We start from the raw sequence: 27586 nt of genomic DNA on the forward strand, positions 1-27586 counted from the left end.
AAATTCTTCCTGTCAAATCAATGCAGTTTAAACACAGGGACAAATGACAGACACAAGAGAATAGTTCTATTTTTTTTTTCTTTTATCTGTCAATGCCTTTTTTCAGAATATGAAAGTAGGATTTTTCTAAAAATTTCCATCGCTATTCTTAGCCTCCTCACTAGGAGTGCAGTACTTACGTCTTTAGTGTTCCAGAGGTCATCAATTCAGTAACCAGCACGATGCATCTTTTGCCTTTTACACAGGATTCCCAGAAGTCATAAAATCTCACAATGTTTGGATGCTGTAGACCTTTCAACATCTCTGCTTCCTCTTTAAATCTCTGCCTCTCTACTTTTGTGAGTTTTCTGTCCTATAATCCAAAATAAGACATTATTACCAGTGAACAGACAAAAATAAAATAAAGGCACTTCATTGATGGGGTATCCAGAATTTTAGACTGGTTTTATGCTTGTATCAAGAGCAATTACAAAATCTTTTATGTAAGAGATGAGCAGTGTGCATGAACTGGGCACTCGCCTTAAATCCAGTGTCAGGAAGACAAAGACTCGCCTTCGAACAAAGAGGTGTCTGTGCTCCTCTCTGCTACATGACAACATTAATATTTCAGGCAACATAAACACACCCATGGCTTCATGGATCAACACACAGCTATTTGCTTCTTGTTTTGGTTTTGTGAGGCTCATTACCTGACAGATTAACACACAGAGGATTTCATTTCCAGGTCTGAATGTCCTCCCAGCTAAGCTGTCTTTTACAGCTGCGATGGCTCACCACCTTCCACAGCTGCTCCTGGGAGGTTATGGCAGTGACCACCAGCTGAGGTCCCCAGTAACCACACTGGGCTGTACAGCTTATCCCATTTCTCTAAGGAAAAGTTAAAATGATACGCCCCACCAAAAAAAACAAACACCATTTTTTTTCTGTTTGCTGTTCTGCCTGATTTTACAGACTTTTCTTTAAAGTTGCCAAAGGCAGGATCTATAGCTGTTCTTCAGCCTTTTCTGCAGGCTGCACATCAGCTGCATAGAAATATTCTTTTAGATTATAAATGTGAGGAATGTCACGTTCTACTACTCCATTTTTCCTAGAGATGTTTAGGAGCATTTACCATCAACTCCAGGCTGTGAAGTTACCCTGCAAGAAACACGCATCTCTTCCTCCCCACAGTCAGCAGAAGCCTATTGGGCTGCCTGGACCTCATTAGCAACATGGAGACACCTTCAACAAGAAGCTCAGATGCACACTTTAGCCTCTTTGGATGATGTGAAAGAGAAAAATGGGAATTTCACCAAAGACTACACCATTGCCATCTGGTTTGTCTCCCCTGAACGCTTGGTTGGGCTGGGACCACTTCCCTCCACTGCCCTAGAAATGAAGCTTTTTTCATTCTTTAATAGGCACAATCGTGTAATTGTTCTTACTTACAGAAGCAAACAATCTCAAATCACTGAGATTCATTAGTTCATATTTTAATTTCAGACATTTTCCTTTTCTTGGTTCACTTTGAAATGTTTACAAGAGCATATATGCAGTGAATTAAATCAGCACCCATATGGGTTGTAGCCAAGATGCAGATGGATCAGGCTACTGCCATTTTGATAGCTTGCCCTCATCCGTGATCACAAAGAACTCGATACAGGAGTGAGAATTTCCATGGCTACAAACAAGTCAGCTTTACACAGAGACTTCACAAGAGAAAACCCAAGTTGAAACAATGATGCTTTGCCTCTTCTTGCAAGACAAAAAACCTGCTTCCCCAGCAGTCAGTGTGCGTGGGGGGGAACATTTCCATTTTACACTGGCTGCTGAGGAGATCTAATTTTCTCAATGTTTTATGGAGCAGCATCAGAGATAGAGTTGCCCCAAGCAACAGCAGCTGTCAGGGCTGGTTCAGATGGGGACCAAAGCCCCGATCTCCAGGGGCAGCCAGGAGCACCCTGTGGCCAGTGGCACCCCAAACACCAACAGCCAAAAGTATTTCAAGGCAGTATTTCTGCTGCTCTGTAGCAATTGTGTTTTTATTAAGTTAAAAAAAAAAAAAAAAAAAAAAAAAAAGCAGGCTAATGAGTCAGAACAGAAAAGCCTGAGAATTGCTTTCAAATCCATCACTTCTTCCCCTACTGCTGAGTGTCCTCTTAATTTAAACCCTGCAGACTAAATCAGATACACTGCTATTAAGGATGAAAAAGACCAAGTCCTTGTGTGAGACAGGAAGAGCAGAGCGTGGGCTAGCAGAGAAAGGAAAAGGTGGTGACATAGATCCAGCATTTTTTAAAAAAACTAATTATAAAAAAAAAAAGTAATACTGTACCCCTTGACTCTCATTTCCAGATTTCTGAGCACTGCGAGAAATTTTCCACTGCTACTTTAGCAGTTACTTCTAAAAATATCCTTCAGACACTGCAATGATATTCTGGATATTCTACATATGAGCAGTGGAACATTTCAGTAGCTGTCTGAATTCAAAGCACTAAGATGGCAAGCTAGGCAACTGCAACAAAGTAATTCTGGAAGATAAATATGTGTTTTATCTGTAACTACAGTAAAAAGATTCTTGATTTTTTTTTTTCCATCAGAATGACAGCTTTCTCAGAAGAAAGCCTGAGTCCAGTACTAACACTTCAGAGGCAAAGTCAGAGAAGAGGTACAGGCAGGGCTTGGAGCAAAGGAGCCACCCTTGCATGCTTTATTCCCCATTATGGGAGGGGTCTCCAGCACTGTAAGAGCTCAGACAACGTTCCCTAAATCCCACCAGGCTGAACCTGGCATGTGAGTTGCTGGCCAAAGCGTAAGTTGTTTCTGAAAGGGCTTAACCAGTTGAACTGTTTCCTACTCCAAAGCAGCAAAACCGCCCTTTTAACAGTATGACTCCCTCAGGGTTTAATCCAAATCCCAGAAACCTTCATTAGGGTCACAGACATGTATTCCCCATCATGTCATCTACACAAGGGAAAACATCCTTACGGTGTGTGCAAGGATTCTTTGGAAAAGCCATGCCAAAGAAGTCTAATCCACTTGACTGGATTTAGGGCCTCACTTTGAATAACCCAAATTTATCAAAATTTAGGGGAATGAAGCAAGTTTCCAGGTTCACCCAAGGAGTCATCAACCACCATGCCACCTGCAGCAGCAGATGTTCAGCTCTACGATGCTGTAAACAAGGAATGCCAAGTTCAATCATATAATGGGTTGGAAGGGACCTCCAAAGGTCATCTAGTCCAACCCCCCTGCCATAAGCAGGGACATCTCCAACTAGATCAAGCTACTCAGAGCCTCATCAAGCCTGATCTTGAATGTCCCCAGGGATGGGGCCTCTACCACCTCTCTGGGCAGCCTGTTCCAGTGGTCTGTCACCCTCATATCAAAGAACTTTTTCCTAACGTCTAACCTAAATCTCCCCTTTTCTAGCTTAAAGCCATTACCCCTTGTCCTGTCACTCCAAACCCTTGTGAATAGTCCCTGCCCCACTTTCTTGTAGGACCCTTTCAGAGTCATGCATGATGGCCCTTCTTAGCCGTAGCTTCACGAGCACAACAGCACCATAACGCCGAGTTGACAAACAAGCTCATTGTTGAGGCTGCACCATTCCAAGCTTCCTCAAGATACAAGACTTGAAATTTGGAAAATGTTCTTCTTGGTGTGATCAGGGAGATACACTGGGACACAAAGTGCCGTCTCAGGAGGTGACACTGTAACTCCATTTCAAATAATTGAAAGCTTCTTAAGCCTACTACTTAGCACCAAGGTTTCTAAAATAAACTTCCAACCTTCAAAAGTCCACAGCAATCACAGTGAGCTGGTTCAACTTTTCCATACAAATAGAAGTTAATCGGAACTAAGCAAGAAGGAGGACAGCTGCTCACTTCACGTTACTCCTAGGAAAGAATCTGTGAATTTAACTTGTTCCTCCATCTTAATAAACTGTGAAGAATAGTCAGCTTAAAAGGCTTCAGTACAGACTTTGTTGGCGGCACAGCTAGAGAGAGTGGATCCAGGATGGAGCTCTCTCACCCTCAGAGCTTTCGTTCTGTCAGGTTTGCAAATACACACACCACACAAACTCATCAACTGCCTGTTATTTTCCTGTGATGCCATACCTCGAAGTCATGCCCAGCAGCAACAAAAGCACCGAGTCATACAAACCACATGAGCAGACAGGAGACTGCCTCCGCTGCCATGCAGCCTACCCAGGTGGGCAGGTCTAAAGAGGCATTCCCCAGCGCAGCCATGCTGCTCCGTGGGTGGCTGCCCCAACCCTACGCTGAGAATTCGATATCTGATTATTACAGCTACTCTGGACTACTGTGGTGAAGTGCTTACAGAGTGGTCCTGCAGAAGAAACCACAACAGCGAGGGCTGCCGGTGCATCTCGGGCACAGCGCTGCCAGGCACACATACTGCTGGGCTGCCCCTGGCTCCAGGATTTCACCTCTCATACAGATCAAGAAGCATTAACTGGGTTGAGGTTATACAGTGTATCCTCCACTATGAAGGGCAATCTAACAGACATATTAAACAAGTGGCAAGAAAAGGCTATAAATTGTAAGCTACCTTTTCTTCATTAATTTTCCTAGCTTTCCTGTTAAAAATTAGATTACAACTGCATGGTCAGCTTCATGTGTGAAACCACTGAAAGCTATTTGCTTCCTTTTAGGAAGGAAGAAATAATTCCCAATTAATATTTTATAGCCTTATTCTTGGTAAATTGCACACCCATTCAGAGAGACCAGAATAAAACAATGTTTGCAGCAGGAAGCTACATCAAAGTGAATTTCCTATCTGTAAATCATATTTCTACTACTGTAACACATGTATGCTCTCTGCTTCTCCCTGCTCCTCAAAGGCAGGGTGAACAAGTACCTCTCTTTGTTAATATAAAAGTTATCCCTTCATTAAGTTCCTTAGTGGGGAACAACAGCAAAGACTAGAATTAGTAAGTAAATGTGTTAACAAAATGAAAGGGAAAGCTTACGAATTTAATTTCTGGAATGACACCCAAATTAACAGCAGGAACATGTTCTGTTAGTCATCCCCAAGCATCATTTCCTCCAGGTTGTAACATATGGGCTCTGACTAAGACTTTGAAAGTTATAAAAGCAAGAAACTGGCTTTCACTTGAGTCCTTAGAAGATTTCTAAGAAAGACTAACCAACTGAGGTCAAGTTTCTTGCCCCCTTTCTTGTGAGGGGTTAACACATTTAGGAATAAACATCCTCACCCCATGAGGAAAGTGGATCAAAAGAAAGAAACAAAAAGAACATCACACAAAAATTTACTTTTACATAGCAATGCCTATAAGCCTGTAAGAGCAGCATTTGAAGCACAGCTGTTACCAAACTAGAAAGTCACGCTGCTTCGCAGTTTCACTGTGTTTCTTCAAGTTACTTCTTTTAAAGCCTTCAATTTTCAGTAACATTAACAAAAATGAAACAACTTTAAACACCTTATAAGTGTCAATGACTTAAGAATAAACTCACACTTGCTAGTGATCAAGCCTGGGCCACAGTAGTGCTGGTTTCAGCCAACCAAATTTCTCCTGTCTCACCCAGAAAAGACCCTTGGCTATTTTGAGAGATCCCACCCTCCCCAGCCTTGACAGGTTCAAGCTGTCCACTTGGTGCATTACAGCCTTGCTAAGGACATCCGAAAGCCCTCTCCTCTCCTGACCACACATTTGTACAAGCATATCTCCTTCCCTGGCTACAGCTTGGTTATCTTACCTAGACTTCTTGGCCTAAGCAGTACTACTTCTGTGTCCAGCTAACCTATAAATACTGGGGATGGGGTTTGTTAAACGCTTAAACTCACACAGCTGTATTTACATCTTAATGGTTATTTTATTTTGCCTAAGAGGATAAACTCAAAAGGAGGGAAGGGCTCACCTCTGTCATGCAGAAGCTATAATACCCCTTACCCGTATTAGTCATGAACAAAAAAGAAACTGAAGAGGCATTTCTGACAGAGCAGCAGAAATCAAATATTTAAATCAGCCAAATGAACATCTGTTCAGATCATTACATTGTCACATCCGCATGCCAAATCTGTACATTCAATCACATACTGCAATAACTCTTCTAATGAGAGATCACCTATGTTATGAAATCAGCACTGGGATTCACTGACAGCTTTCTCCTATGTACCTGTCTATGGGTTTATTGTGGATTCAAGGAGCAAGCGCAGTTCTGGTCTCCTCTAAAGTCATGAGTTTGATAATGAGATACCCAGCTTGGTGGGAATAGGCAGCAGACTTCCCAGACTTCTTGCAGTGTAAGCCAAGAACTTGCTCTGCTCTGACAGTAAGCTTCAGATGTCTTAGCTGCTATCTGCATATGACTATTAATCACTTAATTCTGTATTGCCAGTGCTGCCCTTTCAGGGAAACATCACAATTTTTCAGAAGTTTTAAAATTTTAAAAATTCGAATGCCTTTAGAAATAAAGATGAACATTAACATATTTTAGAAGAAAGCAATGAAAACAATTATCTTTTAGTGCATTCACCTTTCACATTTCACATCACGACATGTCTAATCCACTATCAGGGGAATCTCGGATTTCTCCCCATGACATAACTGGGAGCAAAAGCAAGCTCAGACATGCAGCGGTTGAGACTGTGAGGAGCTCAAGATATTACTGAAGTAGCTGCGCTCATGTACCAGCTCTATGCCTCTATTATTATTATGCCTATGCTGTACATTTTTTAATAGCACCTTTTATTCCCACACCCTGTACTTTCAATTATAAGCACATATTATTTAAAGTGATCCTAAATGAGAAAATCCCCTTTCTGTGAACAAAGAGCAGATACCTTTAGACAACTTGCAAACAAGGAAAAAATTTTACAGCTTCATTACATATCAGCATTCAGCCAACATTCTTCTTCACTAAGTCACCCTCAGTGAAGTTACAGCCTTCTATTTGTGAGCTGTACTAGTGAAGTTTCCCAGAGGTAACTCATTTTCCAAATACACACAAAGCAGATCTTGCTCCCAAGGATGCTCACAATTGAACAAACAGGAGCTACAGAACAGGGTGAGAAAGATTTCTTTATTTGCCCAAGTCATTGCTAGAAATTTACAGAAAATAAGGGGCTGAATTCAGATCTTTATGGCTAAATTTGGCACTGTGAAAAAGGCTGAGCTTTGTTTTTTGGTGGATGCAAGTACAGCTTGCTACTTTCTAAATTGTTAAGGGTCATGTCAAAGTCATAAGAACAACAAGATCCACGTCTTCTGCTGAATGTCAGAACTTAAAAAAAAAAAAATCTCCTGCAAGATGCAAGAGGAAGGGGAATCAAGTCTCAAATCACAAATCTCAATTCAAGAGCCATGAGAACACCTAAGAAACCAAACACCATAGGCAGAGCCTATGTTTTTCAGAGAAAACCTCCTCACACAACTGCACTATGATAACCTATGGTTAAACAAAAAAGTTCTTGTCACAAGAAATTGGGTTAATTGCAGGTAACACCCCATTAACTCTCTTAATTACCAGTGCTTCACGGGTTTCACATAAGCTTGTAATTTTAGATGAAACACCAGAAACAGTTCAGGCTTGCCTCACAAAATTAATTTTTCAAAGGAAACTGTGAAATCAAGGTGTGAGAAAAGCTGGACAAACCCCATGATTCCGGGTCATCTCTGCTCACACAGAAAGAATAAAAAAAAACATACACACAAAAAAAATTTATACTTGTCATGAGAATTTGGTATCTTGGTATTTTCTGCAATTCACTTTTGAACGTAGCTTTCCTTAAAGTTTATGCAACAGTTTGTGCTGTTTTTAAAAAGCATTTTGCTTCACCTGCGTTACGTCATCCATAAATACAGTATTTGGGCACATCAAATGTCTAACAGTATGAGACAATGTCTTGAACAGATAAAGCCAAATGCTGATGTGCCTGTGATCCTGGTCCCATTTCTCACCTGCAGCCGGCCACTACTTCTGCCTTCATTTCTAAGGGGTTTTGGAAGAGCATGAGTTGTAGGCTTCAGAAAGAAGCAGCAAATACCTCCAAGTACAACGGCTGATGTCTTTGCAATTTTAACCACTGTGGTTATGAATTGTCCTTGGTTTGGTGCTGGACTCGTCAGCAGTCAGGCAGAGGAGGATGTGGCTCCAGCCAGCCCTTGGAGGCTCAGTCTTCCTGGCCTGGGCCACAGCAGTAGTGGAGACATTTCAGTGCTGCTGCCTCAAAATCATCTTCAAAGAGATGAAAATTGTGTGAAGAGAGGAGCTGCTGTGGCCCTTAGAGGGCTGGTGTTTCCCAGGACAACATGGCTTATTATAACAGATAAAACCTTTCTCTGGATCAGGTCAACAGCAGGGCACTTCCATGCAGAGAGAAGCCATGCATTTTTTTTCTTCTTTCAGCTTCTCTCCTTACTCTAAGGCAATTTTCAAATTAACTTATTTTACAAGTATGAAATCCCCTTCAGTTTCCCTCTGCTGTGTGCTTGCTAGGTGGAAGTGTTGTCTTTCCTAAAAAAGAGGGGATGCCATTCCTTGCCTACCAGCAAGACACAGCCAGAGGAGCACTACCACCTCTTTCAGCCTTCCAAGGTGAACTGTTGCTGTTTATCCCATGTTACCATGCAGCACATAAATGTTAATGCTAATTTGGCCAATAAACTTTGCCAGTCAAAATTAACCCAGCACAAAGAATTAGCAGAATAACGCAAGTTCTGTTCAGCTTTGACCCAGCAAAATCAATCTGAGTGTGTCTCGCATAGCATTCAATCCTACCTTTCTAATAGGGAAACTCCATTTTCATCCCATTATTGCTCCTACTTCCCACCCTGCTATAACGTAGCAATTCCATACTTCAGTTATGCTTACACAGTTAAAGTGAAATATTCTTACCTGTAAATTAAGTATAATCCACCAGTAACCCTAGGTAGAGAATTTTGTGATTGGAAGAGACCTTCAAGATCATCAAGTCGAGCCATTAACGCAGCACTGCCAGGTCCCCACCAACCCATGTCCCTCAGCACCACATCTCCACAGACTGGAAACCCCTCCAGGGATGGGGACTCCACCACTGCCCTGGGCAGCCTGGGACAGGCCTGGACAACCCTTTTGGGGAAGAAATTTTTCAGTATCTAATCTAAACTTCCCCTAGCACAACTTGAGGCCATTTCCTCTTGTTCTACTGCTTGCTATCTGGGAGAAGAGGCCAACCTCCACCTCACTACAGCCTCCTTGCAGGGAGTTGTAGAGGGTGAGAAGGTCTCCCCTGAGCCTCCTTTTCTCCAGGCTAAACAACCCCAATTCCCTCAGCCGTTCCTCACAAGACTTGTGCTCTAGACCTTGCACCACCTTCATGGTCCTTCTCTGGTCACACTCCAGCACCTCAGTATCCATCTTTGAGTGAGGAGCCCAAAACTGTAGCCACCATTCAAAGTGTGGCCTCATCAGTACCCAATACAGGGGGATGACCCTGTCCTAGTACTCCTGGTCACACTATTGCTGATACAAGCCAGGATGCTGGTGGCCTGCATGGCCACCTGGGCACGCTGCTGGCTCATATTCAGATGGCTGTCAACCAGAACCTCCAGGTCCTTTTCCACCAGAAAACAGGATGTTCAGTTAGACACAAACATTCAGAAATAACAGAACAGTTTCACTGCAACCTATGTGCAGCTGCATAACATGTATCTTCCATTGTCACAGGTGTTGGGAATGGTAAAATCTGTCAGAATGATGTATCTGCTAAGACCCAACAGGAAACCTTCACATAGCTTTACAGTTTCAGTAAAATACTATGTGAATTATTAAAATTTTCTTTGCAGTAGTAGCGAAGTTGAGCACTGGCTAAACCAGATTCATTTCTATCTGCTGACATCTTATAAATGGAAGAACATAAATGTGACATTGACATGATGACTTTTAAATATTTTCACTTCACATTAGTTATCATTCCTGAAATACGTTAATTTAGAAAAGTTGCTTAAAACAAACCATTCCCTTTGGAACTTCTATTTAAGCAGAAACGCAGTAACGGGATATACACTGGCACTTTTGTAATGGAGATCATTCAAGTCAGATCATATATTTTCTGCCTCCAAAATTAAGCCCTTAAATTGTGTTGGATTTACCAGTCAACCACAGGTTAGGCAGCTTTACTAATCCTGAACAGGCCTTCAGACTTAACTCTAACTGTAGTCTCTAACTACAGACTTTAGACATTTTAGGAAACTACCTTAAAAAATTTCAAATTACTTTAAAACAAAAACAAGAAAAAAACCAACCCAAAACCACCAACCCAGAAAACACCTCAAGACTCCCCAGTGAATCAGACAGCTGGACTAACAACCGTTTAACAGGAAGCTGTAGAGACAGATATTTTCAGAGTTCTTCAAATCACAGTTCTTACACATCAATGAATATGCCCTTAATTTAATCACTCCTCACAAAGCCCACCTCATGTCACATAAAAGCAGAGTTAAGAGCCATTTCTCACTTGTTCCTGTCCATCCAATGCAGCATAATACTTTCAATACCTTGAAGACATTAAAACACAGCAGCAAAGTGCAGATGAGTCCAGGATAGCACCAAGAACATCAGGAGGTCCCCTCAGTCTTGTTGGACAGGGCTGGAGTAGCCACCCTGAGCTCTGTGTGGTAGAAAATCTTGCTGCTTTGGTCTCCTTTATCATCTCAATGCTTGCAGCTTTTATTTAGCTAGACATATTTTATTTTCTTCCTAGAAAAGAGCTGCTCGGTGTAGAAACCAAGCATGGAAAACTTGCCCATGCAGCCTTCAATAAATTCAGCATCTCATAATATTCTGAGGAAGTTCTTTAATATGACGGTGACAGACCACTGGAATAGGTTGCCCAGACAGGTGGTGGAGGCCCCATCCCTGGGGACATTCAAGATCAGGCTTGCTGAGGCTCTGAGTAGCTTGATCTAGTTGGAGATGTCCCTGCTTATGGCAGTGGGGTTGGACTAGATGACCTTTGGAGGTCCCTTCCAGCCCAGACATTCTATGATTCTATGGCCCAGGTAACTACAGACTGGTCAGCCTCATCTCCATTCCTGGAAAGGTGATGGAACAAATTATCCTTGGTGCTGTCTCTAGGCATAACAAGGACAAGAAGGTCATTAGGAGCAGTCAACATGGTTTTACCAAGGGGAAGTCATGTTTGACCAACCTGATAGCCTTATATGAAGAAATCACCAGGTGGATAGATGATGGTAGTACAGTGAATGTGCTTTATCTTGGTTTCAGTAAAGCATTTGATACCATCTCCCACAGCATCCTCACAGCTAAACTGAGAAAGTGTGGTCTGGATGACCCTGAGGTGGATTGTGAACTGGCTGAAGGAAGGACATCAGAGAGTTGTGATCAATGGGGCAGAGTCTAGTTGGATTCCTGTATCTAGCAGAGTCCCTCAGGGGTCAGTACTCAGGCCACTACTATACAATATATTCTCCAATGACCTTGATGAGGGAACAGAACGCACTGTCAGCAAGTTTGCTGATGATACTAAACTGGGAGGAGTGGCTGACACACCAGAAAGCTGTGCTGCCATTCAGCGAGACCTAAACATGCTGGAGAGTTGGGCAGGAAGAAATCTAATGAAATACGACAAGGGCAAGGGTAGAGTCTTGCATCTGGGAAAGAATAATCCCATGGGCCAGTATAGGTTTGGGACTGACTTGTTAGAGAGTAGCCTAGGGGAAAGGGAGCTGGTGGAGGTCCTGGTGGACAGCCAGGATGACCATGAGACAGCAATGTGCCCTCATGGCCAAGAAGGCCAATGGCATCCTGGGGTGTATAAGAAGGGGTGTGGTTAGTAGGTCAATAGAGGTTATCCTCCCCCTCTACTCTGCCCTGGTGAGACCACATTTGGAATATTGTGTTCAGTTCTAGGTCCCTCAGCTCAAGGACAGGGAACTGCTTGAAAGACTCCAGCGCAGAGCCACAGAGATGATTAAGGGAGTGAAGCATCTCCTTTATGATGAGAGGCTGAGGGAGCTCTTTAGCTTGGAGGAGACTGAGGGGTGACCTCATTAATATTTATAAATATGTAAAGGGCGAGTGTCAGGAGGATGGAGCCAGGCTCTTCTCTGTGATGTTCAAGGATAGGACAAGGGGCAATGGGTACATGCTGAAACCTAAGAGGTTTTGCAGAAGTGTAAGGAAAAACTTTTTCATGGCGAGGGTGACAGCCTGGAGCAGGCTGCCCAGAAGAGCTTTGGAGTCTCCTTCTCTGGAGGCATTTAAAACCCACCTGGATGCATTCCTGTGTGGCCTGCTCTAGGTGATCCTACTCTGGCAAGGGGTTGGACTAGATGATCTTTCAAAGCCCCTTCCAACCCTTAACGTTCTGTGAAGTGACCAGTATTTACACAGACCTTAATTCAAACTCCAATGGATTAATGGATCCTGGAGAGAAACTTTTCCAGTTCTTACATTGTAGCCTGCTGAGCTACCTACACCTAGTCATCCAATTCTGTCCCCACATTTCATATCTCTAGAACATAAAAAACCAATAAGAAGTTCCTCAGTACACCCTGGAGATCTATGGCTAAGCAGCACCATAACCAGCAGAATCATGGACTCCCTCCTCCCGGCTTCCTTCTGGGTTTTGCTAGGGACCTTCTGGTGGAATTTGGTGGAAGAGACTATAGGAAAATTATTCTTTAACATGACTTGCTCTTTCTGTTTTGAAAAAAACAAAAAAAAAAAGTCCTTGCAGAGGGCTATGTTATTATTGCAAATACCAAACTTAAACTCCTGCATCTGGGGAGTCAAAAGTCTCAGAAGCCTCAGACCACTCTGCTCTCATTCCAGCCTTGTTCTACAGCACATGAAAAAGGACAAGCTGCTGGAAATCAGATTCAAAAGAAAAGATATGAGGAAGGATAGAGTGCAAAGATAAAGGAAAAGAGCAAACAGGCCATATTTTCTTATGTAACAACTCAGAGACTGGAAACAGAAACTCCCTGTAGCATGCTTTCAAAGAAAAAACACCTTTAACCACCACAGAGACACTTTGTAGATTGGGGTATCCCAGCTCCTGATCACTTACACAGTAACTTATCTTAGTTTGGAAATGTCTTACTTGGGAACCCTTTTAAATGCTGAAAAGAACTGTAACTTGTTTTGCATTCCTAACACCATCTGACAAACTCAGACAGATGCTCAAAGGCAAACACTGCAATCCTGGCCAGCATACATTAATCAAAGTCTCCCATAACAGTTAAGAGTTAAGCTGAAACCATCACATTTGCAACAAAATATTTCCTTTTTCCTTCTCTTCCCTCCTGCAAAGCTTGACATTCTATAGCCCAGCCTCAAAGAATAACACCAGCTTGTCATCTAAAACATACAAACAGCTAAAAATTTAATTTCCCATTCCTTGAACAGCAAAGCATGAAAGGGTAACATCAACATGGGTTCATGGGGAATAGATCTTGGCTACTTTCCAGTGAGATTATATGTTTGGGTTGATAGAGATAATAGCATTGACACAATAAACTCAGACTTCTGCAATGCATTTGCTTCACATTAAGAGATAATAACAAAAAAAATAGACAATACCCATTAACATAAACTGGTTAAAAATTGGCTAAGCAATCAGTCACAAAATAAGTTACACATATAAAAATACACATCATTGATGATTTTCAAGAAATTCAGCAGGTCTTAGGTTTTGTTCTAATGAAGTGATTTCTACTTTTATAAAGAATCATGAAAAAAGCCTGTTGTTACTAACAAATTTTACACTTGGAAAAGAATTAGAACAGCGTTGAAGCCTAAAGATGGCAGGTCACAAACAGACTGAGATGCTTCTGTAAGCTGGGTGCAAAGCAGTCCAACAACACACAGCTAACAGGCAGTTGTGTAACACAGACCAGAGCCTGATCAGGGGCTGGAGAGTCAGCCTTGCTAAGCAATGATCCTAAACAAGACCAGGGCGGCCAAGCATGGCCTGCTAGGCAGCAGTAGAATCATAGAATCATCAGGGTTGGAAAAGACCCCCAAGATCATCTAGTCCAACCATCACCCAACACTCCCATGACCACTAAACCATACCTCCAAGTGCCACATCTACAATTTTCTAAACCCCTCCAGGGATGGGAACTCCATCAGCTCCCAAGGCAGCCTGGGCCAAGGCCTCACCATGCTTGCAGGAAAGAAATTCTTCCTCATATCCAGTCAAAACCTCCCCTGGGGTTTAGTAACACCAGGCTGGAGCAGGAGTGTGAAGCAAGAAGAGCCTGATGTATTTTCCTGCTGCTGGGCCATGCTAAATTCTGTCTGCACAATTTATCTGGGAGAAGGTAAGGGATAATGAGAGCTTAATCCAAAAACTCTTAGGAACATAGGAGATACAGTTAAATGTTTGCAATGGTACTTTCTGACTTGAAGTTTATACCATAGTTATGTTACAGTCATAGTTATAAGACACACACACTTGATTAAGGTTCCAAAATCCTAATTTGAATTGTAGTTATCAAATGCAGACAAGATAGTTCAACTCCTAGCTAGACACAACCTACAAAGCCAGCAGCACCAAATCTAAACAAATATGAGTGATGTTTAGTGATAGGGAGCTCCTGCAGCCCACCATGACAAGTTTGAAAGTTTAATAAGCAAAAAAAACCACCAACCAAACCAAAAATCATATCTGGCACTGGCAGATTCAAAACTGGTGTGCATAGACTTTTCTTAACGTGTCAGTGTGCACAGACCCCTTGATCATAGTTATTCAATAAGCTAAAATCTCTAGCCATGTAGAAGTATGGATTTTATAATGTGAAGCAAAGAATGTTCCATATATTGTATTTAACAAGCAGCATCCGACATTCAGAGACGCTAGAGAAAGAAATATTTATCAAAAATGATGAGGACAAAACACTGTATAATTTTATGAAAGATTCCAAGAACAAAATCATAGAGTCATAAAATAGTTTGGGTTGGAAAGGACTTTAAAAGGTCATTTAGTCCAACTCCCCTGCAGTGATGTCATGGCTTGGGGTCAGTGCCACCCCCATATTGGTAACAGATGCTCTCTGTTAACCCCCCTTCCCCCCTCCCAAAGGGAAAAAGAAAGAGAATAAGGGACGTAGGCTTATCAATTAAAAAAAGAAAACAGCTTTAATACTACCAACCATAATAGTAAAAATAATAGTAAAATGGAATATATATAAATATATACAAAACCAGTATCAAGACCAACTCCCCCCTGATGACAATACATCACCGTCACCCCAGACTGGGGGGCACCCCCCAGGAAAGGTCCCAGGCTGGACCCAGCAGCAGATGGTGACTGGGTGCAGGAGCTGGATTCTGGAACTCCATTCAGGAACACAGGGCTCAGGATCAAAGGCAATCAAAGGCACGATGGACAGAGTCCTCCTCGGATGCCAGCCACTGAAGAAGAAGCAAAAGGAAGAAGAAGGGCTTTGTGATCTTTCAGCTTTTACGTGAAAATGACACTTTATGGAACACTTCACGAATTTGTGGGACATAGCTTTTACTGAGTGTGATGGATATGGGATGGAATACCCCACTGGTGAATTCTAGGGTCACTTATCCTGTCCGCTCCTCCCCACAGGTGCAGCTTTACTTTCTGACCCCCTCCATGCGGTACATAAGCTTAGCAGTGACCTTGGTCTGCACACCAGTCCTTGGTAGCAACTCTAAACATGAAAAGTGTTAACATTGCTAAAAACTGACAGTCTGCAAAAACACACTGCTGACTTCAGACAGCGCATTAATTAGAAGAGCTTTAGCTGAACACTTAAATCATTGAAGAGAACCAGTTCTGTTCTACCCCAAACCAGGACAACTCAGTAAAGACATCTTCAACGAGATCAGCTTGTTCAAAGCCCCATCCAACCTGGCCTGGAACATTTCCAGAGATGGGGCATCGACCACCACACTGGTCAACCTGGGCCAGGGTCTCAAAACCCTCACAGTAAAAAATTTATACCTTGTACCTAGTCTGAATGTCCCCTCTTCTCGTTTAATATCATCATCCCTTGTCCAACTGCTACAGACTCTAATAAAAAGTCTGTCCATACCTGTCTTATAGGCCTCCTTTAAGAATTGAAAGGCCTCAATAAAGTCTCCCTGGAGCCTTCTCCTCTCAGGCTGCCCCAGCCCAACTCTCTCCTGCTGGGCTCCCAGCAGAGGGGTTCCCCCCTCGGGGCATTGCTGGGGCTCCTCTGGCCCCGCTCCAGCAGGTCCCTGTCTCTGCTGTGCTGAGGACTCCAGAGCTGCCCCAGCACTGCAGGGGGGTCTCCCCAGAGAGGGGCAGAGGGACAGGATTTCCTCCATGCCCTGATGCCTACGCTGCTGGGGGTGCAGCCCAGGATGTGGTTGGGTTAAGAACACTTAAAGGACTTTCAAGTGGGAAAATTAAGTTATGGAAAAGAATGGCCTAGCAGTCTGAGCTTCACACTCAGATTTCATTGAGTAATGCACGGAGAAAATACTGTCAACAGAGACATTATTTACCAAAAAAATTCTCGTTTGTAATGGTTTGAAAACAAACCAGTGAGAGACTCCACGTCAGAAATACAATTTAATAAGAAAAAAATAAAATAAAAGCAATAATACAAAGGAAACCCACAGACAGAGTCAGAATACAACCTGATACTCTGTAGTTAGGGTGGTGGTAGCAAGCCAGATGAAACAGTGGTCTCGTAGAAAAGATCTGGTAGCTCTTGTCCTCTGGAAATCCAGTAGGTAAGGCCCCCTGTGCTGTACTGAACCCCAGTTTATATCCAGGTGGGAGCACTTGGCTCCTCCCCCTGGGCAGAGCATCTCACAATGGGTTGATGTCATTCTGTGAGTCATGCATCGGGTCCTTGATGGTCCATTAAACAGAAATAGCTCCTGGGGGGAGCTCTGTATGAGTCATGGGGCGAGGCATGGATGGGCCCATTAACAGGGAGGACTCCTCCTGCTGGGAGGGAAGGTGTTAACATCTCCTCTGACCTTGAACCTCTTTCCTTATCTGTTATAGCCTGGGGTGTGAGGTCTGTCCTGGGCAGCTGCTACCCATGATTTTCTTAACAGCCCATGAGCACTGACATAGAGAGTATAGAATACACAGTTTTGGTTCTACCCACATAAGGATACACTGGTCCCAGCCCCTGTAACCATGACATCGTTGTATGTTTAATCACATATTATTTCCTACATTCCGAAGACCAAATACTAGCTGGAAAAACCTGCAGAAACCTTTCTCTCTCTGTTCTCTCTCCCTTTCCCTAAACATTCCGCAAATAGAAAAAAAAAAAAAAAATGCAAAATACAGCTTTACTCTATGAAATTCCCTCAAGAAGGAAGTATATAAAGATGATGCTAGTCTTGGCTATCTTGCACACTTTGGAATGATGTGTACCTAAGCAAAGCCAATAAAAACTCTTCACTTTGTCTAGTGTTTCACTTGAAGTTCACTAACAAAATATTACAGAATTGAAGAACCTACGCATAGAGAAGTAACCCAACAGAAGTGTTTGCCATCCTCTATTAAGTTCAGTAAATAAAGACTAAAACCTTGAAAGAAACAACTAAAGAAAAAACCAATAGTGTATACAAACATCATATTAATTTCAGTGACACAACCTGGTTTGATTGCTGAGGCTGTGATTTTAAAAAACAAATTGCATTGCCTGCAAAACTTAGGACTGAATATCCATTTTGTTCAATGCATGCTAAACAAAATGATTCTGTATTCAACAGATGAATAATATTACTACTAAACTCCTCCATTAAGCAGTTACAGAGAATAAATAGTTGTTGTTTTTTTTCCAAAGGTGGACGTCTTTGTGCACAAAAAAGTTGACCACATCTAAAACACAAAACACAAGCTAGTGAAAAACTTAACTAGTAGTTAGGAAAAATGAGGTGGACTCTCTGCTCAGTCTTCATATGATTTTAAAATGCTTTATTATTATTATTTAAACTTCCCAAAACTCAGCTATTTCATCTTTCCTTAGAGATTTTCCTATTAATAAACGCCAATCAATAAGTCCTTTTAAAACTGCAAACACTGGTCTCTCTGAAGTCCCTGTGGCTTGCATGGCATGAAAGCTTTTACGTAGTATGGACCAATAGATTAATTATTAGTGAAGAAGAAACAGTAATTTGAGTAGGACATTTTTTAATCACCAACAGTAGCGGACACTCAGTGTAAAGAATGTAAATCCTGAAACTGTGGTTTCCACAGTCCCCAGGATAAATAACACGTGAGTACACAGAAGAGCTTCACTGGTCAACAAGTTATTGTTCAGTCACAGGGAAAACGGTATTCATACGGAAAAACGAAAGCATAGATGCCTGCAGAGCAGACTGGAAAAAAGAAGAATGCAGTATTTAACCGTGTATCACAGGACATTACTGGTAATTACCCTGCCCTGGGACAAAGCAATGTGCACCACATCCATATGACTTTTAAACACGTCCAGGGATGATGATTTCACCGCTTCCCTGGGCAGCCTCTTCCAGTGCTTGACAAACCCTTCAGTGAAGAAGTTTCTTTTAATAGCCAACCTAAACCTCCCATGGTGCAACTTGAGTCTGTTTCCTCTTGTCCTATCACACTTGCTACTTGTGAGAAGATAGTGGCACCCATCTCCCTACAACCTCCTTTCAGGTAGCTGCAGAGAGAGAGAAGGTCTCTCCCCCCCCCAGCCTAAAAAGCCCTTGCTTCCTCAGCTGCTCCTCATAAGACTTGTAATCTAAATACTTGTGGTCAATATATCCTTGCAGAAAATTGTTAAAGACTATTCCTGAAATTAAAAACAAACCAGATAGCCTTGAATGAGTTTGTGTACCTCTTTCTCAATAAAATAAATGTTTCTGTATAGCACCATTTCAATAACACTCATTTTCAGCTTTGCCCTTCCCCACCGTTCAGCCGTTGGCTGGCACCAGGCAGCCCCACCCTCCACGCACACCTTGTCAGGTCACACCACAAATATGTATCAGTAATGTCATCGTTTTTTGCCCAACAAATTGCCCAGTTCCTCCCAAAATATCCTTTTTATATAACTGCATAGTAAATTCAAGTAAGATACCATGATAAATAGCACAAATAAGGCATGAAAATACCTTAAAAGCTTACATAAGAGGGCAGGGCTGTCTTTAAAACTCACTGGCACATTAAAATCCAAGGCCATGCACCCATACACAATTGACTGTTAAAAAGCTCAAAGCACAGGCTGCAGTTTCAGTCCACACAACTGAAGGCAGAAACAGCAGTTTGAGCGTTTATTTTCAGTTCACACCGATGTGGGTGACAGGTACAAAAAAAGTCCAGAAAAAAACACATTAAAAAATCACTGAGCAACTGGGCAGCTATTTACCCTAGCATGCACACAGAGCTCTGTATCAATGGGCTTCACTCTGATGAAAGCTGTGAGGATTTCTGAGCCTTCATACTAGTTTCCAAATGAATGCTTTATTATAAATATTGTGCAGTGTATTAGTATTCATGCAGGAATGATAATTCCTGGACCACCAAGTTTTTTACAGATGCTAATTTTGACGGATGCCCATTTTGCAGAATGAGAGAGATGAAGGGAGAAATCACAGCCAGTCTGAACTCATTTGGGCTTTCCTTTTCTGCAAGATTTCCATACAGGACTATCCGCACATATACAGTGCAGCTGGCCAGAGTCCACCCTGTAAGCCTAGTTGCCCAGAACACATTGGATTTATTGTGCATGTACAGCCTAACACACACCCACTTGACAGTCTGGCAAGATGGGCAACTTGCCTCAGATCCCTGGACACCATGCAGTTGACCCCTCCATTTTCTAGATAAAAATGTATACACTCAGAAAGGGGAGATACCCAAGGAAACCTGGGCACTCAACAACTCTACTCATCTTGCAGGAAAGCATACAGGAGGCTCTATTTTCTTCCTTTTGCTGGCAATCATACCTTCAAACTCTCAAGCCTGTAAATCATTGCCGTGTTAGCATGGCAGACAGCACCAGATTGGACACATGAGGCTTATCTGACCGAAGTTTTACACCATCTGCCTTCACAACAGCTCAAGTCACATAGACACTGCATTGCTCTCCAGAAGAGTGATTCATGCCATTATTAAATAATACTGTTCATGTCCTGTGAACAGAAACACAAGGATCTAATTTTGGTTAAGAAAATGCCAACAAGGTCCATCGGTTTAATTTTACCCTGAAACAGAAGCATATGGAAAATCAGCCCATAGGGATCGGTGGTATTCTCCTAAACAGATGTTCTTGCCATAGGAAATATTTAGAAGGAAAGTGGGTGTGATTGATGAGATTGCTCACAAGCATAAACCTTTGCCACAACAGGAACACCATCTCCATTCAATTCCTGCAGCGTATCAAGGCTTTAGAAGAAAGAAAAGCAATAGTAACTGACAGAAAGACAGGAAGGGAGAATGGCAAATGCACACTCATTGTGTCCTTATAGAAACAATACTGTGTGTTAAAATAATGCCTAGTAACACCAGCAATCTTTCCAATAAAGCGTTATTTCACAAAAACACCCTTCACCATAAAAATGCTACAGTAAGCGATTTAGAGCTGATTTACTACTATAACAAATCAGATTGGTTTCTCTTCTGTTATTACTACTGTCTCTCTTACCCAATCTTAAGTTAATAACCAGTGATTTCTTCTAGTCTGTCTACTTGGTTGCTTCACTAAATATGTGCCCAGCCAGTAACAGGAGACTCTCAAGAGATGAGGCTTTGTCAAAACCTCAGTGGCTTAGCCTCAGCCAAAAATTACACATTCATTCCTTTTGAGATTCAAGTACTGCTATAGAAAGCAAACCTAAGTTTTCAGATTATGCTGAGCAGAATCTAGCAAGACACTTGATACACCATCTTCAGGAAGACTGTGTCCTTACAAACAGTGACCTTGGCAAATGCTCAACAGATGCAGCATTTGTAGAAAGTATCAAGAAAAGGCTCCTTCCTTCTGCATGCTTGCCATACTATGTGCAGTTAGCCCTTCAAATTAAGTCATTGAAACACTGACTGAAAACCTTTTTCCAACCCTGTCATTTGAAAAAAAGAAAAAAAAGAAAAAAAAAAAAAAGGAAGAAGAATCAACACAAGTGGGCTATTTAAAACAAAATCACAAAGACAGCATGAAACATCGACATCTTCAAGGAACACTTTACCAGCACTTCCACAGCCATTAAAATGAAGGGCAGTAGAGCAAGGAGGACAAACGGAATTCACGTACAACCTTATCACTTCAGGCTGGAAGGTAATCCCCAGGGGAATGGTGAGACACAAAGAGCCAGGGCCGTGGAACAATGCTGCCCCCTCCCCTTGCTGGCTCCTCTGCTCGAAAGCTTCAGGATCTCAGATGCTGATCACCTCTGCACGCCAAGAAAATTGGACAGTTTACTTGTACAGGACAAGGTTTTGCTTAAAATTGATATATACGCTCTGTGCTGGATAAGCAACTGTCAGGTTACATCAGTTGACTTCTGCTCTCAATTTCAAAGCTCCACTGGCATCAGACACTTGGGTTAGTTTTCTGACTCTGAGCCACCAGTCATTGCCAATACCTCCAGCAAAAATCAAATCTATAAACAAAAGTGTAAATGCATAACCTGAGAGGCATCACAGCTCATGAACAGAATGAGAGCCTGTTTGGTTGTTTGTTCTTGTTTTATAAATAGGAAACACTACCTGGAGAAGACAAATCTTTAATTTTACAGGTATGTTCAAACCTGTTCAAACAGTTGCAAACCCGACTTGACTTCCAGATACAAGAGTTTTTTAAAAAAAAACCCTACCAAATAGCAATTCAGAAGCAATATTAGCACTTAAAAAAGGGTATTTCCAAATACCCTTGGAAATGGTTGGTTTTTTAAAAAAATATTTCTCTCTCTGAAGTTTCCACTTTGCAATGAAATTTAATGCATTTGCATGCAATGTTCCTGAAAACATTTACAATAAGGCTGCTTACTCTTGGGGAAAAAGACAAGCAAGAACCCAAGCTCTTAGCAGGAAGTTTCTCCTTGTGGAAGTCTCCCACATAAGAACTTCCAAGGTGAACTGCAGGACTTGCCAGATAATATTGTTCATAAATTCAGCAACCTTCATGTTAAAACAACTAGGATTCTTGTCATGCCAACCCTAAAGTAAAGCTGTGCTAAAACCTTATTCCTCTTCTTTGTTTAGTTTACTCAAGGCTGGTTGATACACACTGCTTCCTGAGCCAACTTCAGCTTTCATGGCTCTTCCTTCTAGTTAGTTTTCCCTCCCTTTGCCTTTCTAAAGAGTTATTACATCCCTTCTTGCTTTGCCAGTTTAACCAAACTGAAGTCTAGCCTTACTTTATAAGCAAGGTTCTCCATTTACTTAACCAGTCTTGTGGCCCTGCATGACATGTGATCACTGTCTTCAAGAAGGAAGAACAGCTGTAAGGGTAGTCCCTGCACCCAGACAAATCACTGCTCTTCTTAGGTGCTTGATTCCTCTAAAAGCAAAATGGGGACAATTTTTGTTGGCTGGGCTGTTATTTGAAGTTGCACCACAACCCTTACACTACCTGAAACCAGTTCACTGCATTCTTAATTAAATAAATGGAAATATAATTGGCCAACAGTTCAATTTATGACCCATTACTGTCCAGTTTAGGTTGGCTCCTTACCAAAGTAAACCAAACTTACATAAACCAAGTGCAGACTGAAATAACAGTGCTCACAGGACTCACTGTATCAATATAAATGCAAACCTCACACCCCTGAATATGTGACTAATGTCACAGCATTGAATAAGGGAATTGCAGCAAGTGAGCCTGGAAGTCACTGAGAAATACCACTAGTCTACTTCCTTGCTCCAAGACTGGAGCAATGATTTCTAAATTATTCCTGACAGACCTGTACACCAGCTCCAGGGAGCCTCTCTAGGGAATATCTGTCAATGCTTAACTGCTCTTAGTTGGGAACTTCTCTCTTTATTCCAACCTACATCTCCCTAGTTTAATTTTAAACCCATTAATTATTTGCCTGTACATAGTGGGCATAAAGAATCATTTATTCAGCTCCTAGTTTAAGTAGGATTTTGTTTTTGTTTTTTTTTTTTTTTTTCAGATACTATTCCTCAAATAATGTTCTGTTCAATATCTTTACTTCACTCGCTTCCTCCCCAGACTGGACAAACCATCTCTCACTACCAGACACGTACTTGGGATCTCTGCTTGCTGTTGTAACCACGTGCTGGATTCTGACTGACTAGTCCACATCTTTCTTGAAGCAAGATGCATGAAGTGGTTCGCACCAGATAGCATGCTGTTAGGTATCCAAGGGAATTGTCTAACATTTTGTGTATTAAGATCAGGAGGCTGCAGAACATCAGCTGAAAGCAGAGCTCATGGTTCATCACCCACCTGCTGATACACAGCCCCATTTTTGGGAAGAGCAGAGACTCAGTAGGTGTTTCACAGATTCTTAATGAACGTTAAATCTGAAAAATAGACAGCATTTCAGTGGTCAGCAGCCAGCTAAGGTTAATATAACTCTTTAAACTTTGAGTTGTTGAGTTAGTTTACCTGTGGGATCTGGAACACAATACTGTTCTAATCCATTTTCTGAAAAACCTCTCAGTTATCTCGGTGCATTCACTCTGCCTTAGAACCATGGGATGAGGCACCCCAGTTAGAGGAAAAATACAAAAAAGCCTATGGGCACTTCAGTACTTGGGATATTAATTTTTAAAGAAAGAGTTTTTCAGAAAGTTTTGAAGAGGCATATATATCTCAGTTAGATGCCTTCCTAAAGCAATACCTCAGAGGGGACTGTGCTGCTCACTCTCACAAGAGCATCCTCCTTTCCCAGTGACTTCATTCACAAGCATTCCTTCTGGGCAAGCTCAGGCTTTTGCCTTTTTCCCCCAGCACCAAGTGGGGGGAATGAGATGCCTGCTTTCACTTCCCACCATGGCAAGGCAGATGACAAGTCTGACAAAAGAGATGCTGCTCAGAAAAGCAGCTGAAGAGCATCACAGATCCTGTCACACCAGAAAGGCCAAGAAGAGGGCTCAGAGCTTTTTCATGATTCACTGCAAATGTAACGCACAAACATAAGGAGAAAGTTATTCAGGCAAATCACTACCAAAAGGAAGAAAACCTCCAAGCCCCATCTCACCTTAAAGAAACAAGTCAGCTTCAGCTCAGGTGAAGGAGCAAGAATAGGATTCAGACAACTCCAGGAGAGAGTGGATAGGAACACACCCCTCACTTGGACTGCATGTTGCCCACAGTTCCCAGCCCCTGGGCTTTTTCTACTCCTCCACAACCACACATCCTCATTATCCCAAACCCTCATTCCTCTCCTCCCTTCACGCGGAGTGCTTTCTCCATTTTCTGCTTCACTGACACATTACATTGTTCCCTCTTTACCTTCCAGTAAAAAAAAAAAAACACAAAAAAACAAAAAACAAACAAACAAACAAAAAAACAACAAACAAACCCACAACCACAAACCACACACCACAACAAAACCAAAACCAGATGAGTGCGGCGTGATTTCCAACAGTGGCCAAACTCAACCCAACACCAGCTGGCTGTGTATCAGGTTCAAGGCCACTGTGTAGCCCATAAGAGTAACCCACCCACCAGAAAAACAGCAGGGCAGAAAGCCCTTGGTGTGCCTGACAGGCAAGAGGCAGTGCCACTTGCATGGCTCACTCATCTAGAGACCTTAATTAACTCTTTCCTGAATTGCATCTTCCCTTTGCTGTGCCTAAAGTGTAGTCAATATTATGCAAATATTTGGGGATCAAACAAGCAAACAAAAAACATCTGGAATAATCACATTCCCCTGCCTTTGTGTGTTGGTGTTAAATGTCACATCTGTCTTTCCAAACTGGCCTCATTTTAGCTGTCCTACAATTTGCTAGCAGAGCAGAGTACTTTTTGTCCTTTATATCCACATTACATAACTGTGTTACTGCATGTGGACAAATCTCTCCAATATCAGCTTTAACCACATTTTCCCATGTACGTTCACAGCAATTTTGAGAGGAAGGAACATTAGGAACTCACTCTTGTGAATCGTCATCTTGCCTTAATACCACATGCGACCATGTTATCAAAGTTTCACCAAGGGAAACAATCTGTGCAGAAACAACCCATGCAGGGAGAAGAAAAAGTCCTAACAACAGTCTAACCTGAAGCTGTATTTTCACTGAAGCTCTTTTAGACTTTCCTCTTTCCAAACAGGTCAAATTAGCCACCCATTTGCCTGTGCCAGCAGAATAGCAAAGAAAAGCAGTGCCCACAGGGCTATCAGGAGCCTCATGGCCAACAACAACAACCAAGGACCTAGCCCAGTGGCCCAGCCACCACCCAGTGATCTCGTCACAGCTTATTTCCCATCCCCGAAACACCAACATAGGCTAAACCAACAGGTTTCATAGCAGGTAACCCAACTAATTCTTGCTTTCTTGCACTGCTCCATGCTTTGCTAGACTCATTCTCCCCAGGCCTGCTGCCCTGCAGACAGAGTCCAGTGGAGATGACACTGTGCTCCCTGACCAAACTGCCCCATTACACCTTGTCGAAATGGAGATGCAAAGGCCATCTGGGGAGACACATCCTTAGCCTCTGCTGTCAAAGCTCCATTTCTTATGATAAAAAAAGATAATCCGAATAGATTCCTGCAAAGCCCATCTCTCTTCCTCTGCAACAGTTCTTTTACCATAGAAGAATTGACTTTTTTTTCCATATTTTTAACTTCATAGGGAAATTTTTTCATCAACTGTATTATACAGCACATCCAAGTATTACAATGTGCCTTGCTTTCTTTTTAATAAAAGTTTCATTTGAGACATAATAGTTCCCATAAATTATTATGTAAAGTGAGAAAAGGATTTCCTCGCCCAATTAAATTTGCAGACTCTTGAGAGAAAAATTCAAGAACATTTCAACCTAAAAAGGATGTGAAGAACAGATGCAGAGAATACATGTGAACTCTTATTAAAAAAAAAAAAAACAGGTGTGCACTTAAAATCAGAACAAAACCCACCTCTTAATTAATTAACTCAACAGAGCTTAACTAGCTTGAAATAGAACTTGGAAGAAATTATACAAATAGGTCTTTTCAGAATTCAGGTAATATACTGTAATTTTTTCTGTGACATTAGTAATTTGGGTTCTTTTTACAAAAGAGATGCCCATTTGGAAGAGTAACTAGCTGGAAATAAATTGATGAAGCACAGCTAGTTATTCTGGGCAAGCCCGGATAACCTCCTTTAATTACTAGAAACTTAAAGAAAAACAAAACAAAACAAAAAAACACCACACCACCACATAGAAGGGAAGCCTTTGCAGGCCCATACAAATTGACTTAAGACAATGTTCAGTTAGACTTCTCAGAGGACGTAACTAATAATTTTCTTATTACAGCTTTTATATGTTGGCTGCTGTTCCAAGGAAAGATGAATTAAATACCACATCTGTTTGGTTGGGCTTCAAATTAAAAGCTCTGTGATGACCTTTCATTCCCAATAGGGTGTTTCAGATGTGCTGGTTTTTTTTGAAAAGTCTATTAACTGCATTAGGTCCTTCAGAACATTACCCTGAATAAAAACGGTGTCAAATGTAACATGAACATCGAATACATCAACAGAGGTTTGGTCCACAAATTCAACTCAAGTCCACCCACCGTAATATTAAGGCATTTCACATGGAAATAATTTTTTGCCACTTATTAACACACAAAACCAAATTTTTCTAAAAATCTCACAGGCTCAACCTGGAAAAGGATTTAGAATTTCCAACTTTCAACTAAGGAGCCTGCCATGGTAAAAGACTAGCCCGAATCAGCAGCTTCTGAAAGGAATCAGGAAATACAGGTGCAGGAAATAAAACATCCTTACCTATTGAATTTTAAAAGGAAAACAACCCCAATTCTAAGATTGTTTCCTAACTGTGTTTAAATTCACACAGCCTTTGCTAGAGCTGGAGAAATTAAATTCAATTGGAAGAATCTGGGAGTTTTCTCCCTGTAAACTGAGAAAAGTCTGGCTAAAGAAGATTTTTCTCATCCCACCCCTTTCTCCCAAGATGTTTCCATGGGGAAAAAACATTAATTCCCACTCTAGTAGTATAAATGTAAAATGTATGCTATTATAAGAGCATTTTAGTGACTGCTAGCTCCCAGCAGTCATTACAGGTTGCCAGCTCCCGAGACACAACGTGTGCTTCCCACCTGCGAAGGCAGCACAGCAGGTGACAGATCAGCCCTTCCCGTTCCTTCCCTCTACCGTGACATTAAATCAGAAACTTTGTCCTTGCCTCTTTCTGCCCTTTCCATTAACCTGATTATAGAAATCACTTGTGGCATTTCTCTGCTGCAGTGCAAAGACGCAGAGCAGGGGACAGCCTCCCTGGGAATTAATGACTACCAGCACGCGATGCTAAAGCTTTTATTTTAACAAAATCTTGGGTTTCATCAAGCTCTAGACAAGAAAAAGTTTTCAAAGATCACTCATTTTATATTAGCACTCTTGAGACAATTACAATTTGATTTACTGCAAATGTAATTATTTTTCTAAAAGATAAATTTTTAGTCTACAAGACTGAAAAATGTAC

At 41.8% G+C, this 27586-nt stretch overlaps 1 protein-coding gene across 1 annotated transcript in view; it reads right to left on the minus strand.

The window, feature by feature from the left end:
• LOC103777198 (serine/threonine-protein kinase WNK2-like) overlaps positions 1 to 27586 on the minus strand; it is a gene marked incomplete at its 3' end in the record, with an annotated part of 50942 nt that overhangs the window by 6087 nt on the left and 17269 nt on the right. Inside the window, exon 2 of the mRNA XM_008944741.1 lies at positions 180 to 352. Coding sequence (XP_008942989.1) covers positions 180 to 352 — 173 coding nt within the window. The remainder of the gene's footprint in view (positions 1 to 179; positions 353 to 27586) is intronic.

Source organism: Merops nubicus, unplaced genomic scaffold (assembly GCF_000691845.1).
Source record: "Merops nubicus isolate BGI_N331 unplaced genomic scaffold, ASM69184v1 scaffold10207, whole genome shotgun sequence".
NCBI lineage: Eukaryota > Metazoa > Chordata > Aves > Coraciiformes > Meropidae > Merops > Merops nubicus.